The following is a 16,745-nucleotide window of genomic DNA, read 5'->3' as shown; positions in this document are numbered from 1 at the left end:
ATGAAGACAGCTCCACATGGTTCTCTGGGAGGGCCCAGTGTAACTCTACAGTAATGAAGACAGCTCCACACTGTTCCCTGGGAGCACGCGGTGTAACTCTACAATAATGAAGACAGCTCCACACTGTTCCCTGGGAGCGTATGGTGTAACCCTACAGTATTGAAGACAGCCCCACATGGTTCTCTGGGAGCATGCGGTGTAACTCTACAGTAATGACCACAGCCCCACATGGTACTCTGGGAGGGCGCGGTGTAACTCTACAGTAATGAAGACAGCCCCACATGGTTCTCTGGGAGGGCGCGGTGTAACTCTACAGTAATGAAGACAGCTCCACATGGTTCTCTGGGAGTGCGCGGTGTAACTCTACAGTAACGAAGACAGCTCCACACTGTTCCCTGGGAGCGTGTGGTGTAACTCTACAGTAATGAAGACAGCCCCACATGTTCTCTGGGAGGGCGCGGTATAACTCTACAGTAATGAAGACAGCCCCACACTGTTTTCTGGGAGGGCGCGGTGTAACTCTACAGTAATGAAGACAGCTCCACACTGTCCCCTGGGAGCGTGTGGTGTAACCCTACAGTAATGAAGACAGCTCCACATGGTTCTCTGGGAGGGCATGGTGTAACTCTACAGTAATGAAGACATCCCCACATGGTTCTCTGGGAGGGCGCGGTGTAACTCTACAGTAATGAAGACAGCTCCACATGGTTCTTTGGGAGGGCACGGTGTAACTCTACAGTAATGAAGACAGCCCCACATGGTTCTCTGGGAGGGTGCGGTGTAACTCTACAGTAATGAAGACAGCTCCACATGGTTCTCTGGGAGCGCGTGGTGTAACTCTACAGTAACGAAGACAGCTCCACATGGTTCTCTGGGAGGGCGTGGTGTAACTCTACAGTAATGAAGACAGCCCACACTGTTCCCTGGGAGCGCGTGGTGTAATTCTACAGTAATGAAGACAGCCCCACATGGTTCTCTGGGAGGGTGCGGTGTAACTCTACAGTAATGAAGACAGCTCCACATGGTTCTCTGGGAGCGCGTGGTGTAACTCTACAGTAACGAAGACAGCTCCACATGGTTCTCTGGGAGGGCGTGGTGTAACTCTACAGTAATGAAGACAGCCCCACACTGTTCCCTGGGAGCGCGTGGTGTAATTCTACAGTAATGAAGACAGCCCCACATGGTTCTCTGGGAGGGGGCGGTGTAACTCTACAGTAATGAAGACAGACCCACATGGTTCTCTGGGAGGGCATGGTGTAACTCTACAGTAATGAAGACAGCCCCACATGGTGCTCTGGGAGGGCGCGGTGTAACTCTACAGTAATGAAGACAGCCCCACATGGTTCTCTGGGAGGGCGCGGTGTAACTCTACAGTAATGAAGACAGCTCCACATGGTTCTGTGGGAAGGCGCGGTGTAACTCTACAGTAATGAAGACAGCCCCACACTGTTCCCTGGGAGCACGCAGTGTAACTCTACAGTAATGAAGACAGCTCCACATGGTTCTCTGGGAGCGCGTGGTGTAACTCTACAGTAACGAAGACAGCTCCACACTGTTCCCTGGGAGCGCGTGGCGTAACTCTACAATAATGAAGACAGGCCCACATGGTTCTCTGGGAGGGCGCGGTGTAAATCTACAGTAATGAAGACAGCCCCACATGGTTCTCTGGGAGGGCGTGGTGTAACTCTACAGTAATGAAGACAGCTACACACTGTTCCCTGGGAGCACGTGGTGTAACCTTACAGTAATGAAGACAGCCCCACATGGTTCTATGGGAGGGCGCGGTGTAACTCTACAGTAATGAAGACATCCCCACATGCTTCTCTGGGAAGGTGCAGTGTAACTGTACAGTAATGAAGACAGCTCCACATGGTTCTCTGGGAGGGCACGGTGTAACTCTACAGTAATGAAGACAGCCCCACATGGTTCTCTGGGAGGGCGCGGTGTAACTCTACAGTAATGAAGACAACTCCACATGGTTCTGTGGGAGGGCGTGGTGTGACTGTACAGTAATGAAGACAGTCCCACACTGTTCCCTGGGAGCGCGCGATGTAACTCTACAGTAATGAAGACAGCTCCACGTGTTTCTCTGGGAGCGTGCGGTGTAACTCTACAGTAACGAAGACAGCTCCACACTGTTCCCTTGGAGCGCGTGGTGTAACTCTACAGTAATGAAGACAGCCTCACATGGTTCTCTGGGAGGGCGCGGTGTAACTCTACAGTAATGAAGACAGCCCCACATAGTTATCTGGGAGGGCGCGGTGTAACTCTACAGTAATGAAGACAGCTCTACATGGTTCTCTGGGAGGGCGCGGTGTAACTCTACAGTAATGAAGACAGCCCCACACTGTTCCCTGGGAGCGCGCGGTGTAACTCCACAGTAATGAAGACAGCTCCACATGGTTCTCTGGGAGCACGTGGTGTAACTCTACAGTAACGAAGACAGCTCCACACTGTTCCCTGGGAGCGTGCGGTGTAACTCTACAGTAATGAAGACAGCCCCACATGGTTCTCTAGGAGGGCGTTGTGTAACTCTACAGTAATGAAGACAGCTCCACATGGTTCTCTGGGAGGGCCCAGTGTAACTCTACAGTAATGAAGACAGCTCCACACTGTTCCCTGGGAGGGCGCGGTGTAACTCTACAGTAATGAAGACAGCCCGACACTGTTCCCTGGGAGCACACGGTGTAACTCTACACTAATGAAGACAGCTCCACATCGTTCTCTGGGAGCGCGCAGTGTAACTCTACGGTAACGAAGACAGCCCCACACTGTTCCCTGGGAGTGCGCGGTGTAACTCTACAGTAATGAAGACAGCTCCACATAGTTCTCTCGGAGGGCGTGGTGTGACTCTACAGTAATGAAGACAGCCCCACACTGTTCCCTGGGAGCGCGCGGTGTAACCCTACAGTAATGAAGACAGCTCCACATGGTTCTCTGGGAGCGCACGGTGTAACCCTACAGTAATGAAGACAGCCCCACACTGTTCCCTGGGAGCACGCGGTGTAACCCTACAGTAATGAAGACGGCCCCACACTGTTCCCTGGGAGCGCACGGTGTAACTCTACAGTAATGAAGACAGCTCCACATAGTTCTCTCGGAGGGCGTGGTGTGACTCTACAGTAATGAAGACAGCTCCACATGGTTCCCTGGGAGTGCGCGGTGTAACCCTACAGTAATGAAGACAGCCCCACACTGTTCCCTGGGAGCGCGCGGTGTAACCCTACAGTAATGAAGACGGCCCCACACTGTTCCCTGGGAGCGCACGGTGTAACTCTACAGTAATGAAGACAGCTCCACATAGTTCTCTCGGAGGGCGTGGTGTGACTCTACAGTAATGAAAACAGTGGGAAGCAGCAATCCCCATCCAGCCTGAGGGCCTCACAGCATTTCGTGACTTGGTGAGAAGGGTCAAGACTGTTGGTCAGCAAGGTCTCAGGGAACCCGAGGCGTCGCTGCTACACAATCACACTCCAGCCCCTATCATTGGCCAGGGACACAAGTCCTTCCGTGGAGGAGGGGCCTAGACACCTGCCTGCGAGTGCCTGAGTGTGCCTGAGATCACAGAGGTGAGCCCCGAGCGCCTCACATTCCACCAAAGCCTTTTCCAGAGGAACATGTATGGTCCACACTAAGGGTCCCTGAGAATGTGTGGCTCTCCAAGACATCACAGTCTCTGCGGCACCAGCAGCCAGTTAAGAGTGGCTGTTGGTGTGGCTGCTGACCCTCAGTGCACGCCAGCCTTCCCATTTGGGTCGGGTCCAGAGCCTGCTGCTGTTATCACGTGCTGTTGATGGGGGCACTGCCTGAGTCCGGCGGGTTTTCCAGTATCCTTGGGATGAGATTTTTAAAGGCTCGTTTTTAACATTAAGGCCATTAGGCACAGAGTGGGAAACAAAGCCGTGGTGCCCTGGCGTCTGCACTGCGAGTCCCTGGCGGTGGTTCTGGTCACTGGAAGCCCGACCTCCTCTCGGTGGCCATGCCTGCCGCCTCCTGCAGGCCAGGATGCCCCCTCCACACAGACCGTGGCCTTGGCATGTGACATGCTTGGCGTCAGGGGCCCTGCAATGAAATGGCTTCTCCGCGGGGGCTCCTGGGCCAGGACGCAGGTGGAGCACGGTCCACCCAGGCACCTTCAGACCTCACGGACGCGCTGGCCTCCTGGTCTGCCGGCCCACGGGGCTTCTCACCTTCCCAGAGGTGCAGTTTCCTGCCCATGACTCACGCTCCTGCTTCCCCTGAACCTCACAAAGATAAGTCCCGTGTCCCTTGCCCAACAGGTGGTCACTTTATTTCCGTGCAAATCCGTCCCTCAGCATCCCCAGCACAGTTCTGCCTCCCTGTCCACACGCAGGGCTTGCTCCGCATCGTTCTGTTGCCCACAGCCAAATCCCCCAAAACTCAGGCAGCCCCACGTTGAGCACAGGCCATCCTGGCGCCATGGATATTCTTGCCGTTCCACTCCCGCTGAACACCGGCGGCTTTAGACACGGTTTCTAGCACGCACAGGCGGTGATTTCTAACACGTGCATGGTGCTTCTGAGCTCAGGCCACGGTGCCGCCTCCTTCCCCGGTAGGCTCTGGGCCTTTGGGTGTCAGACACTTTTGCTGCAGCTTCTTCTTTAGTCAGAGGAGGGTGGGAACACCTTCCCCAGCCCCACCCGCAGGTCTCCCACGAGTCCGGCCCAGGGCTCTTGGCGGCCTCTTCACCCTCCGGGGCCCTCGGAGCCTCCCTCCTGCAGTTCTCTGTAACGCCTTCCCGCTTTGAGGAGCTCGCACGGAAAACGCAGCGATTTTTCCCCAATTGCGCCCTCCTCAGAAGCCATCTTTGCTCCATGGTTACTTTCAGTCGCTTTGCAGGCTCCCTGCCCCACTGGACCCAGCTCCCCGCTGTGCCCCCGCTCCTGAGGCATGGAGTTTGGCCGTCTCTGTGCCAGGACTCGGGCCTGGCTCGGCTCCCGGGGGGCACCGCAGGCAGCGCGCCACCCCAAGCTCACCCACGGGCATTGCTGAGTCTCAGCGGGCATTGCCCGGCCAAACCCGCAGCCCCTCTTCCAGGACGTTCTGCCTCCCTGCGCCTGCCGGGACCCTCAGGCTCAGCCCTGGGGATGCCTCCCCCCGCCCCCCCGGCTCCTGTGGCTCCATGCCCCGCACGCCCCCGGCTCACCTGGAGTTGTGGCGGCCGCGTCCCCTGCCGCAGTGAGCCCCACACTGGGTGGTGTCTTCTCTCACGCGGCAGGTGCGCGGGGACCATCAGCAGCGATTCTGTCCTCAGAGGAAAGAGGACTGCTTCAGCTTCAAGGTTTTAAGACTTTAAATTGTCTTTGGTTCTTTTCTATGCGACAGCACCAGGGAAAGACTGCAAAGTCGCAGTGAGGCCGCGCGGATCTCCACCCTGCGCAACGAACAGCAGCCGCTGCAGAGAAACACACGCTCAGCCGTGAGCCAGTGGGTCACGCCATTCAGGTAAAAACAGCTTCACCAGAAGCCAGAGTTTTAATTTATGCAGTGAATGTTTATTTCCGGTGAAAAGGTTTGAATTATGCTTGTCAAAAGAGATGTAATCTTATGGAAGAAAAAGAAGCCCTCACTGAAAAAGGAAAGCCCCTCCTGTGTTAGACACAAGCTTCCCATTACACTCCCAATCTGCTCTTCTTTTGAAGAGTATACAGTCCTTACTATTTTCTTTCTTTCTTTTTCTTCTTCTTTTTTTTTGATTCAAAGTCTCACTCTGTCACCCAGGTTGGAGTGTAGTGGCACGATCTGGGCTCACTGCAACCTCCACCTCATGGGTTCAAGTGATTCTCCTGCCTCAGCCTCCAGAGTAGCTGGGATTACAGGCTCCCACCACCATGCCAGGCTAATTTTTTTGTATTTTTAATAGAGGTGGGATTTCACCATGTTGGCGAGGCTGGTCTCAAACTCCTGACCTCAGGTGATCTGCCCACCTCTGCCTCCCAAAGTACTGGGATTATAGGTGTGAGCCACCGCGCTCGGCCAAAATCGTTACTATTTTCATAATCAATTGCAGATAGTATTCACTCTGGGAGTTCTGCTTTCTAATACATATTAAACAGAAGACTAAATCTAAAAACGAAACAGAACACAGGATTGGGATTAGGCGCAAAAATCAGAAGGAAACATACGTTTTGGCCATGAAATGAATTGTTTCAGATAGCTGTGGTAGCAGTTCAACTTTCTAAGTCAAAATTCTCATTTTAATTAATCAAATTATGAAACTAAAATCTTATTTTAATCAAAATTCTCAATTTTAATGTTAAATGGTAGGAAAAATGTTTATATGTGTTAGATTAAGCAGATCTGGTACAGCATGTCATCAAATGTGAACAGCTCCTGTTAAACTACTAATAATTTCTAGAAAGGAAAGTTAGGAAAATTGTTATTCCATATGGTATATTTGGCAGCTCTCCAGGATGAAATTGTAGGAGGATGTTTTTATACTTGTGGTTGAGAACATTGTTTTACCTTTTGTTTTAAACAATGTGACCAGCATAATTACTCCCACAAAAAGCATCTGTAAACAAGGTTAATCTCTTCTCTTTGTAAGTCAGAATTAGAGCTATCCCCTCTGTAAATTCCATTAGCGTATTTAGAATAGATCTGTATAAAATTAATTTTCATTCTCTTCCAACTCAGTAAAATTAATAGTTGAATAAGTTGCATAACTTTATCTGTACTCCATATAAAATAGTTTATTGTTTTGATATTAAAATGTTATTGTTATTAAAATGTTTTTCAAACATATGAGTTACTCCATTTTATAGAAAAAGAGAGACTGAGAAGAAACAGAGAATACCTGTTTAAGTTTGGTTACGCTCTTGTGATTTGGGAGGGTCTGATATGAGCAACATGGAGAAACCTCGTCTCTACTGAAAATACAAAATTAGCCGGGCATGGTGGCTCATGCCTGTAATCCCAGCTACTCAGGAGGCTGAGGCAGAAGAATTGCCTGAACCCAGGAGGCGGAGGTTGCAGTGAGCTGAGACCGCGCCATTGTACTCCAGCCTGGGTAACAAGAGTGAAACTCTGTCTCAAAAAAAAAAAAAGAGTGTCTGATATTAAATATTAAGCAGCAGTGTCCCGGTTCTGTCAGATCTTCACACGGAAGATCCTTGAGAGAATTTCAGGGGAGAAGAGGACTTTCCATGCAGGACATCAGTCGCTTTGCTCCCAGAGTTCTCTGAAAGCGTTCGTATTTCTTGTGCCTGGAATTTTATATGTGCATTTACATGTTAAGTTGTTCTCACCGGCCCTCATGTTTTCCACCTTGCGCTCGTGATAATTGAGCTTCCAGAAGGCGGGTCTGGATAGCAGATTAGGAGGGCGGTCCCGTTTCACAGGCGGTGATGAGGGGCTCTGAGCCTGAGCCAGCATCGTGAGGAAGTAAACAGCAGACAGAAACGCTGCTCGTGCCCAGCTTCGCCCCACCGACCGGTGAGCGGCCCTTCCTACGGAAATTGCTGAAATACTTGACTTTCTGTTTCTTAAATACTTTAAAGGCGTAACATCACATGTGCTGCATTTGAAAGTATAAATCCCGGCCGGGCACAGTGGCTCACGCCTGCAAGCCCAGCACTTTGGGAGGCCAAGGTGAACGGGTCGCAAGGTCAGGAGTTTGAGAGCAGCCTGGCCAATATGGTGAAACCCCGACTCTACTAAAAATACAAAAATGAGCTGGGCATGGTGGCACATGCCTATAATTCCAGTTATTCGGGATGCTGAGGCAGGAGAATCACTTGAACCTGGGAAGTGGAGGTTGCAGTGAGCCGAGATGGTGCCACTGCACTCCAGCCTGGGCGTGAGACTCCATCTCAAAAAAAAAAAAAAAAAAAAGTCAGTACAAATCCCAGATGTACTGAGTCATATTGAGTGAGAACTTCTGTAAGTGAGCCGAGGCACGGGGAGCAGGAAGACATTCCCAGCTGGTGTGGACACGCCTGGGCCGAAGAGCTTCTGCTTTAAATACATGCAGCTCACAACACCTCCGGGCCCGGTGACAGTAACTGTGTGAGTGTGTTACTGTTCTGTAGAGACATATTGAACTAATTATTATATAATTATACTGTGATGATTAATAATATGGTTAATTTTACTAATTGTGTATATTCTTATTTTATAGAAACTTAAGCAAGATATCAAGGCGTTTTGTTCTTCTTCTCGGGCACTCTTAAGAGATTATCAGGATGAGTTTCAGGACTGCGTTTCTGAATAGTGACTGCTGTGCAGAGAACGCCACCGAGCAGCGAGACTCTGCGAGGTAGGAGGGGCCTTTCGCCGAAGCCAGGCCAGTCCAGGCTCAAGGAAAACATCTGCAGTTCTAAGACGATGACTGGCTAGAATTTAAGTTTCCATTCCTTTTTCCTTTTAGCTGACACTGAATTCAACAGGCGAGAGTAAGTGCTGTGTAACTCAGCCACGTTTGTGCACCCCGCTCCCTCCCAGCTCACACCGCAGCCCCGCTCGCTCGGAGAGCTCCATTTTCTCTTGGTCACCGCAGGGCACTTCCTTGGCCTTGACGGTCACTGCTGAATGGGCACCTGTGTCCACGCTGGGCTTTCTGTGTCACAGTTACCTAGAATATGACGACATGAGGCTTTTTATCTCAGTTCTGTTCTTTCCTCGTTTCTAAGAATGCCACCACATTTTGGCCACTCTTTCATTATAATGGATTTATTTATTATCTTCGACTACTATGCTTGAAGCCTGTGGAAGAGGTCACTTTGGTTCTGCAGTTTTAAACTCGTCATCCAAATAGCACTGTCCGGCCAGGCCCAGTGGCTCATGCCTGTAATTCCAGCACTTTTGGAGGCAGAGGCGGGCAGATCACATGAGGCCAGGAGTTCGAGACCAGCCTGGCCAACATGGGGAAACCCTGTCTCTACTAAAAACATAAAAATTAGCCGGACGTGATAGCATGCGACTGTGTCCAGCCTGGGTGACAGAGCAAGACTCGGCCTCAAAAACAAACAAAAAAAACAGATAGTGCTGTCCCCACGTTCGCCTCATGCTCACAGCTTCTGCCCAGTGTTCAGTGTGTCCACGGGGCAAAGAGATTATAGTAGTTAGGAACGTGGTTAAGTGTCGTCTTGCTGTGATTCCGAAATAGGTATATGGAAAGCCTGGAGCCTGTCCTGATCTTCTGTGAGGCCACATGGTGTTCACGGAAATAACTGCAGTCGCCTGGTTCCCTTCGGTGTGCTCTGCTCAGTAGCTCCCCCGAGGCTGTGTTTGTAGGAGTGGTAACGTGCACGCCTGTGTGGTTTTTTTTGTTTTTTATTTTTTGGTGGGGACAGAGAGTTACTCTGTCACCCAGGCTGGAGTGCAGTGGCACAATCTCAGCTCACTGCAACCTCTGCCTCCCGGGTTCAAGTGATTCTCCTGCCCCAGCCTCCCGAGTAACTGGGATTACGGGCATGTGCCACTACACCCGGCTAATTTTGTATTTTTAGTAGAGATGGGGTTTCACCATCTCAACAGGTCTCCTTGGCCAGACTAGTCTCGAACTCCTGACCTCAGGTGATCCACCCGCCTCAGCCTCCCAAAGTACTGGGATTAGAGGCATGAGTCACCACGCCCGGCCACGCCTGTGTTCTTACAAGCCATGTGCTCCAGGGAAAGGGGCGATAATGTGATTTTGTGAAAAGCAGGGTACCTAAGCTTTGAAAGCGTGCAACTCAAAGGGAGGGGCGGGGAACAGCCAAGGCTCTCCTGCGGGGAGTGGGGAATGCTGAGGCGTGAGGAGGCAGGGCCTGCTGAGACCCTACCCGCAGGAGCCATGGTGCGGTCCTCCCACACAGAGGGGTCCCAGGTGGCTCATTCGTGCCCAGACGTCTGGCTCAGGGACTTGGGGCCTCCTTACCTCGCTTGCCTGGGGGCACGGCTTCTCCCGTTCAGTTCCATTCTCCCCAGAGAAGAGCCTCAGGGACCTCAGGTGCCCAGGCAGCTCCTTCTGGCCACACTGATGAGAGGGATGGTGGGGACAGGCTGGGGCTGGGGCCGGACACAGTCAATGCTCAGATGGTGGAGTGCCTGGGAGGGTCTCTGTCTCGGTGTGGGGAGCTTCCCGCTGTCTTACACCGGCATTCGTTCTGGATCGGATCACAGTGTTTCTTCCTGAAAGGGAGTGTGTGTGGTTCCCGTGAGGACAGCTTGGTTTCAGGCCTTATGAGAGCGGCATCTGTGCTGAGGGTGCCTTGTCCCTGGAGGTTCTTGGCCTGGGGTAGAAAGCCCTGGGCCAGCCGCATCCTTTTGCTAAATGCCATGTGACACATGGAGGGGCCCCTGGCTGTCATGACTTGTACAGTCACGAGGCATGCCCCACAGCACGACACCAAGCTCCATGTCACCCTCACGCTGCCTCCATGGCAATGGCCAGTCTGGGCATTGAGGTGTCCAAGCTTGGCCACGGCCCCCACACAGTGTCCACTCACTGCCACATCACAGCAGTGCCATCACAGTGGGACACAGGCAGGTGTGGCAGCGCAGACCACTGTGACAATCCACGGCAGCAGAGCCGGGCCCAGCGTCTCTTCCCCGCCCCGCTCCTCCTCACCAAAGGCTCCGCAGGTGCTCTGGGGAACAGGTCTCCTTGGCTGCTGTACAGATGATGGGGCCACATTCACAGGCTGATGGTGGACAGGGTGACTGTGGGGTCAGGTTCCTATGTGAGTCTCTGGTCACGGTGGGGATGGTGGACCCTGGGTCCAAAGTGGCCAGGAGCACATGCCACAGCACGCAGCAGGCCCTGACGGACTCCATGCTTTTAAAAATGTCTTCCATACTTAGAGAAAGGAACCTGACCTGCTGGGCCCCAGGGAAGTCCTCTCCAGTAAAACGCCTCTGTCCCTTTGTCCTTTCAGCGTGCCAGTCAAAGGTGATGCACCTGGAGTGGGCCTTGCAGGACGTCGGCGCACGTCACCAGCTGGAGAGGCAAAGGAGGAAGGTCCTGTACAACAGCCTGCTGCTGGGCGCGGGCGTTGGGGGAGACCCACGAGGGACACGCAGAAGCCCCTCTCGGGAGGGTGCTGGGCAGGAAGGACAGCGGGGCAGCCTGGCCAGAGGGCAGAGGGGCAGAGCCACGGCGGCTGTGACTAGTGTCCCCTTAACCCAGGCGGCGATGGCAGCTGGAGGAGGGGTGAGGGCGCCTCAGGCTGATTTAGGCTTTTGGGGGTCACTCTGGCTGCTCTGTCAGGAGGCCACGATGGGGAGCAGGGGGATGACTTTGGTGTCACTGGCCAGCGACTTGGGCCATGTTGGTGGCGATGCAGGAAGTGGGACTGGCTGCCGTGAGGCACAGGGAAAGGTGCTGTGTGGGTAATGGGGGCGGGGGCGGGGGAATCTGCAGAGATGGGGACCCTCGCAGGAAAAGCAGGGATTCTGTAGTAACCGGAGGCGCCAGCGGAGATGGCTTTGCCCCCGGTCACCAGCACCTTCCGGCCACGTCTCTCCCACCTGTTAACAAGACCTCAAGGCGCTCATGCCTTCTTCGTCGAAGGTATGACACCTGAGATCCCATGAAATGTAACATAATGTCTCGGGGTTCGATTTTACAACACGGGGATGCCAAAGGGGATGGCTGAGTGGGTGAACTCCGCCCGGAGAGGGTTGGTTTCGTTGGCTGTACTCTGTCCAGTCTCCCCGAATTCCACCTGCCCGAGGCCCGACAAGCTTCTCTCTCGGCCGTGCTGAGAAGTTCTCCCTCCAGCTGTTAGATGTGTCCAAGAATAATACTCATTTTAAGCGTCTGCTTTCATAGTTCAGTGCTCCAAACATTGATATGAGAGAACGTTTACTGAGTGCTTCCTGTGTACCAGGTACTTTCGAAAGCACTGTGGTGTATTTTCTTATTTAATCTTCACGACAGTACCACCTATCAGACGGGTCTGCAGTGCGTGGAACGTGGAAGCAGAGGCTGACCCCAGCTTCTGTGGGTCACAGAGACCAGACCCAGGCGGTACATGGTTGGCCTGCGACACTCACTTGGTCTTCAAAATGCAGAAGGAGCTGCTCAGCACCACAGGGTGAATAAACTTGCCGTGAATCCGAGACAAGATTTCAGAACGGATTTTGCAAGTTTCTGGGCACGTACGGGGAAGACGGTTGCTCGCTGGAAGCCAGTGGGGTTTTTAAGAACAAAGAGATTCTCGGGCCGGGCGCGGTGGCTCACGCCTGTAATCCCAGCACTTTGGGAGGCCGAGGCGGGTGGATCACGAGGTCAAGAGATCGAGACCATCCTGGCCAACATGGTGAAACCCCGTCTCTACTAAAAATACAAAAAATAGCCGGGCGTGGTGGCACATGCCTGTGGTCCTAGCTACTCGGGAGGCTGAGGCAGAAGAATCGCTTGAACCCAGGAGGCGGAGGTTGCAGTGAGCCGATATTGCGCCACTGCACTCCAGCCTGCTGACAGAGCAAGACTCCGCCTCAAAAAAAAAAAAAAAAAAAGAGATTCTCATTCCTTTTTCAGGCCTTAAGTCAAGGAAGTATGACAGGTACCAAATTTCCAAAATTCCCCCTAAAATGCCTAAAGGTTGATCCCAGGATGCCATTTGAAGGGGTTTCCTTTGGTACCTGTTACCAAGTGATAGCCCTTTGCCAAGTGAATAAGTCTGTTAAGTATGAATCCAGAGGTTTAAAATAACTATTCACAGCTGGGCGCAGTGGCTCACGCCTGTAATCCCAACACTTTGGGAGGCCAAGGTGGGTGGATCACCTGAGGTCAGGAGTTCAAGACCAGCCTGGCCAACATGGTGAAACCCTGTCTCTACCAAAAATACCAAAATTAGCTGGGCGTGGTGGCACATGCCTGTAGTCCCAGCTACTCAGAAGGTTGAAGCAGGAGACTCATTTGAACCAGGGAGGCAGAGGTTGCAGTAAGCTGAGATTGCGCCACTGCACTTCAGCCTGGGTGACAGAGCAAGACTCTGTCTCGATAATTAACTAACTAACTAACTAAAGAAAATAACTGTCTGCTACACTGCAGGGGTCTTTTGGAGTGGAGACGGGCGCTGCAGACCTCACGGCCGCCTCTCAGGAGCTGGTGCTCGGGACATACTCAGTGGGGAACGCTCTGCAGTGCAGTCTCAGTGCAAACCTCTTTATCATTGTAGGAGCTGAAAGGAAATCTCAGAATTCACTGCCAGATTCATCCTCTGTTGCCTTTTGATTCACTATCCGATGGTCCAGTTTTGCAGAGCAGGTAACTTGCGTAGGACGGTGTGTGTATGTCTGTGTGCTCAGGGAGAAGGCAGAGGATGGCACCGTTTTAAATGCCATCTACTGTCCTACCCCCGGTCCCACAGCAGGGCATTCTTGACTTGTGGGTGGGAGCTCCTTTTAGGGATGGTGCTGTCTGCTCACAGCGGACAGTTAGCGGCCCTCTGGAACACGGCCTGAAAATGGCCAAACCGCCTCAGCAGGCCTGTGGTGCTTGGGAGTGGCTCTGCACCCCAGAGGGCGCCCATCTTGTCGCAGTTTGCCTCCGCAGTGTCCAACTGAAAAGGGACAGGTTTGACTGGTCCTTTCCCTTTATGTCACTGCATCAAAAAGGGAGCCTCCTTCTTTATTTACCCCAGAGACCACCCACTCAGCTGTGCAGGAAGTCAGTGAGGATTCACTCAACTGACACTTTTGACTTAGAGAAAGTTTTGATGGTGCAAACTTTCTGAAGTTCATTTAGTCAAAGGCTTACTTGAAAACAATACTCAATATGACTGCTCCTTCTCCATGAAACAGTCCCCCTGGAAATCCCCACTCCCATGACTGACCACACCCGGCCCTCCCCACTCCCATGGCTGACCACACCCGGCCCCCCAACTCCCATGGCTGACCACACCCGGCCCCTACCACTCCCATCGCTGACCACACCCGGCCCCCCACACTCCCATCGCTGACCACACCCAGCCCCCCCACTCCCATCACTGACCACACCCGGCCCTCCCCACTCCCATCGCTGACCACACCCGGCCCTCCCCACATCCATCACTGACCACACCCGGCCCTCCCCACTCCCACCGCTGACCACACCCGGCCCTCCACACTCCCATCACTGACCACACCCGGCCCTCCCCACTCCCATCGCTGACCACACCCGGCCCTCCCCACGTCCATCACTGACCACACCCGGCCCCCCCCACTCCCACCACTGACCACACCAGGCCCTCCCCACTCCCACCGCTGACCACACCCGGCCCTCCCCACTCCCAGCACTGACCACACCCGGCCCTCCGCACGTCCATCGCTGACCACACCCAGCGCTCCCCACTCCCATCACTGACCACACCCGGCCTCCCCCACTCCTATTGCTGACCACACCCAGCGCTCCCCACTCCCATCGCTGACCACACCTGGCCCTCCCCACGTCCATCCCTGACCACACCTGGCCGTCCCCACTCCCATCGCTGACCACACTGTCACTACCGCCACTCCAAGGCGCTGTGCTTCCCAGCTTCCCCACTGCTGTGGGGTTGGCCGCATCCACCGGTGCGTGGGAGTCACTCGGCGCCCGCTCCTGACTGTAGCTTCGCTCAGGCTGTTTTGAGTCTCACCTGCGTTTGTGTCCCGCAGTTAGCGCTTGGCTAGAGAAGGTCTTGAGACAGCACTTGGCGAGTCCCATAGTGAGAAACAAGCCATTCAGGTCTTTTGACAGTCATTGAGCTTTTTCTTTTTGAAGCTTTCAGACTTGATTGTGCTGGTTCTAGTACGTTCTGCACTTTCTTGACTGTGGCCGCCGTGAGTCACCTGTGGAGGGACTGGAAATCGGGCCCGTGGAGTGTGTCAGTGTGGTGTAGACAAGCCGTGTGGCCCTCATTCAAAGCAGGTGGGGCCAGAGAAGTGTTTCTGATTTTGAATATTTTCGTATTTTCAAATGTTCGTGTTTTGTATGTGCCCATTCAGCAAGATAATCCAGTGAGCGTTTTCTCTGAGTATCATCTCCACGCTCAAAATGTTTTGGATTTCGGAGCATTTGGGATTTCAGATGCTTGGTTGAGGGATACTCAGCCTGTAGTTAGTGGTCCCAAGCTGTGACCAGCTTTCCTGAACTTGCCTTTGACATGGCCCTTCCCGATGGCTTTCGGCTTTTGTCACACCACCAGCCTCCCTGTGAGCTGCCCACCACAGCAGGCCAATACATGCAAATGAATGCAAATGAGATGCCATCAGAAATGGGGTTGCAGCTGCACCAGCGTCAACTGGGGTGTGTGGCCTCAACAGGTGAGAGAGGCGGGCAGCCGGAAGGTTTCCACAGTCACAGAGGCCCTCTCTATTGGACGGTGCTGCTCTGGGCTGTTCGGCTTCTCGGGGGGTCCTCAGAGGCCCCATGAACACTTGCTTCTGTTCACCGGCTTTTTGATTTGAAACCTGTTGCATTGTTTTAGACTGACGGTGGTTTGCAGATGCTTGATTTCCTGAAGGGTAGAACTTGACGAGCTTGTCTTCTAGATCAGTGGCCCCCAACCTTTGTGGCACTAGGTTCACGGAAGACAATGTGTCCGTGGACTGGCGGGCCAGGGCAGGGACGGTGTCAGGATGGTCCAACTGCATGACATTCATTTTGCCCTTTATTTCCACTGTGATCACACTGTAATATACAACGGAACAATAATACAGTTCACCACCAGGCAGACTCGGTGGAGCCCTGAGCTTGCTTTCCTGCAATGAGAGGGTCCCATCTGGGGGTGATGGGGGACAGTGACAGATGATCAGGCATTAGAGTCTCATGAGGAGCGGGCAACCTGGATCCCTCGCCCCCGCCGTTCACAGTAGGGTTTGTGCTTCTGAGAATCTAATGCTGCTGCTGGTCTGACAGGAGGTGGACTCAGGCGGTGATGACGGGGACCGCTGTGAATACAGAGAAGCTTTGCTCGTTGCTCACCGCTCACCTCCTGCTGCGCAGCCTGGTTTCTTAGGCCTCTGTGGTCAGGGGTTTGGGCCCCACGTTCCGTATCACCACCGCTCTGACCTGCACGTAAAGGAGATCTTTAAGCGTGGATTGCTGAGTGTGGCTGACTCTCCATGCAAGGCAGACAGGGAGGATGAAAATGAGAAATAAAGAACAGGGTATCAGAGGAAAAAATTCCAGAGAAAATAAAAGGGGTGGGGAATACACGAAAAGAAATAAAAAGTAGAGAGTGAAGAACATAAAAACGATAAGGTCAAAAAAGACGACAAGTGGAGTTTTAGAAAAGGATGGAAGGGTGGATCCATGCACACAGGAAGAGGTTGGGAAGGGGAGCCACGCCAGGGTCCTGGGAGACCAGGGCAGAGACAGGGGTGATGGCGGAGAGATGCAGGGGTGTTTTAGAGGGAGCAGGACGCAGGCAGAGATGATGGCGGAGAGACCCAGGGGTGTTTTAGAGAGAGCAGGGCGGAGACAGAGATGACGGCGGAGAGACGCAGGGGGGTTTTAGAGAGAGCAGGACGCAGGCAGAGATGACGGCGGAGAGACGCAGGGGTGTTTTAGGAATGTTAGGCTCAGAAAGCCTTTCCTCGTGATGTGTATTTTCTTTTTTTCAAAGTATTCCCTTCCCAAACTTTTTTTTTTTTGAAAGAAAGAAAAAAAAGAATGAAGAAGAGGAAGAAAAAGGAAGAGAAACACAGAGAGAGAATGGGAGTATTGCTTTCTTGCCCAGGCTAGAATGCAGTTTAGAAATGGGTATTGAAAACCTCTTTTATACCAATAATTATACTTAATGATGTAGACAGGAAGGAATAAGGGAAGAAAA

At 52.9% G+C, this 16,745-nt stretch overlaps 1 protein-coding gene and 1 pseudogene across 1 annotated transcript in view; one reads left to right on the top strand and one right to left on the bottom strand.

Moving 5' to 3' along the window:
- The window catches only part of KIF25 (kinesin family member 25), a 63,218-nt gene that overhangs the window by 4,255 nt on the left and 42,218 nt on the right, over positions 1 to 16,745 (top strand). The window contains 9 exon segments of the mRNA XM_064361252.1: positions 3,873 to 4,052; positions 4,668 to 4,916; positions 5,059 to 5,199; positions 5,347 to 5,360; positions 5,362 to 5,452; positions 8,141 to 8,225; positions 8,228 to 8,278; positions 10,881 to 10,996; positions 13,131 to 13,219. Of these exon segments, the coding sequence (XP_064217322.1) occupies positions 3,873 to 4,052; positions 4,668 to 4,916; positions 5,059 to 5,199; positions 5,347 to 5,360; positions 5,362 to 5,452; positions 8,141 to 8,225; positions 8,228 to 8,278; positions 10,881 to 10,996; positions 13,131 to 13,219 (1,016 nt within the window).
- On the bottom strand, positions 10,177 to 10,779 carry LOC110568247 (putative uncharacterized protein KIF25-AS1; annotated as a pseudogene).

This window comes from Aotus nancymaae, unplaced genomic scaffold, assembly GCF_030222135.1.
Source record: "Aotus nancymaae isolate 86718 unplaced genomic scaffold, 86718_ANA_hifiasm-v0.15.2.pri h1tg000040l, whole genome shotgun sequence".
Classification (NCBI taxonomy): domain Eukaryota; kingdom Metazoa; phylum Chordata; class Mammalia; order Primates; family Aotidae; genus Aotus; species Aotus nancymaae.
This window is presented reverse-complemented; position numbering and strand designations above follow the sequence as displayed.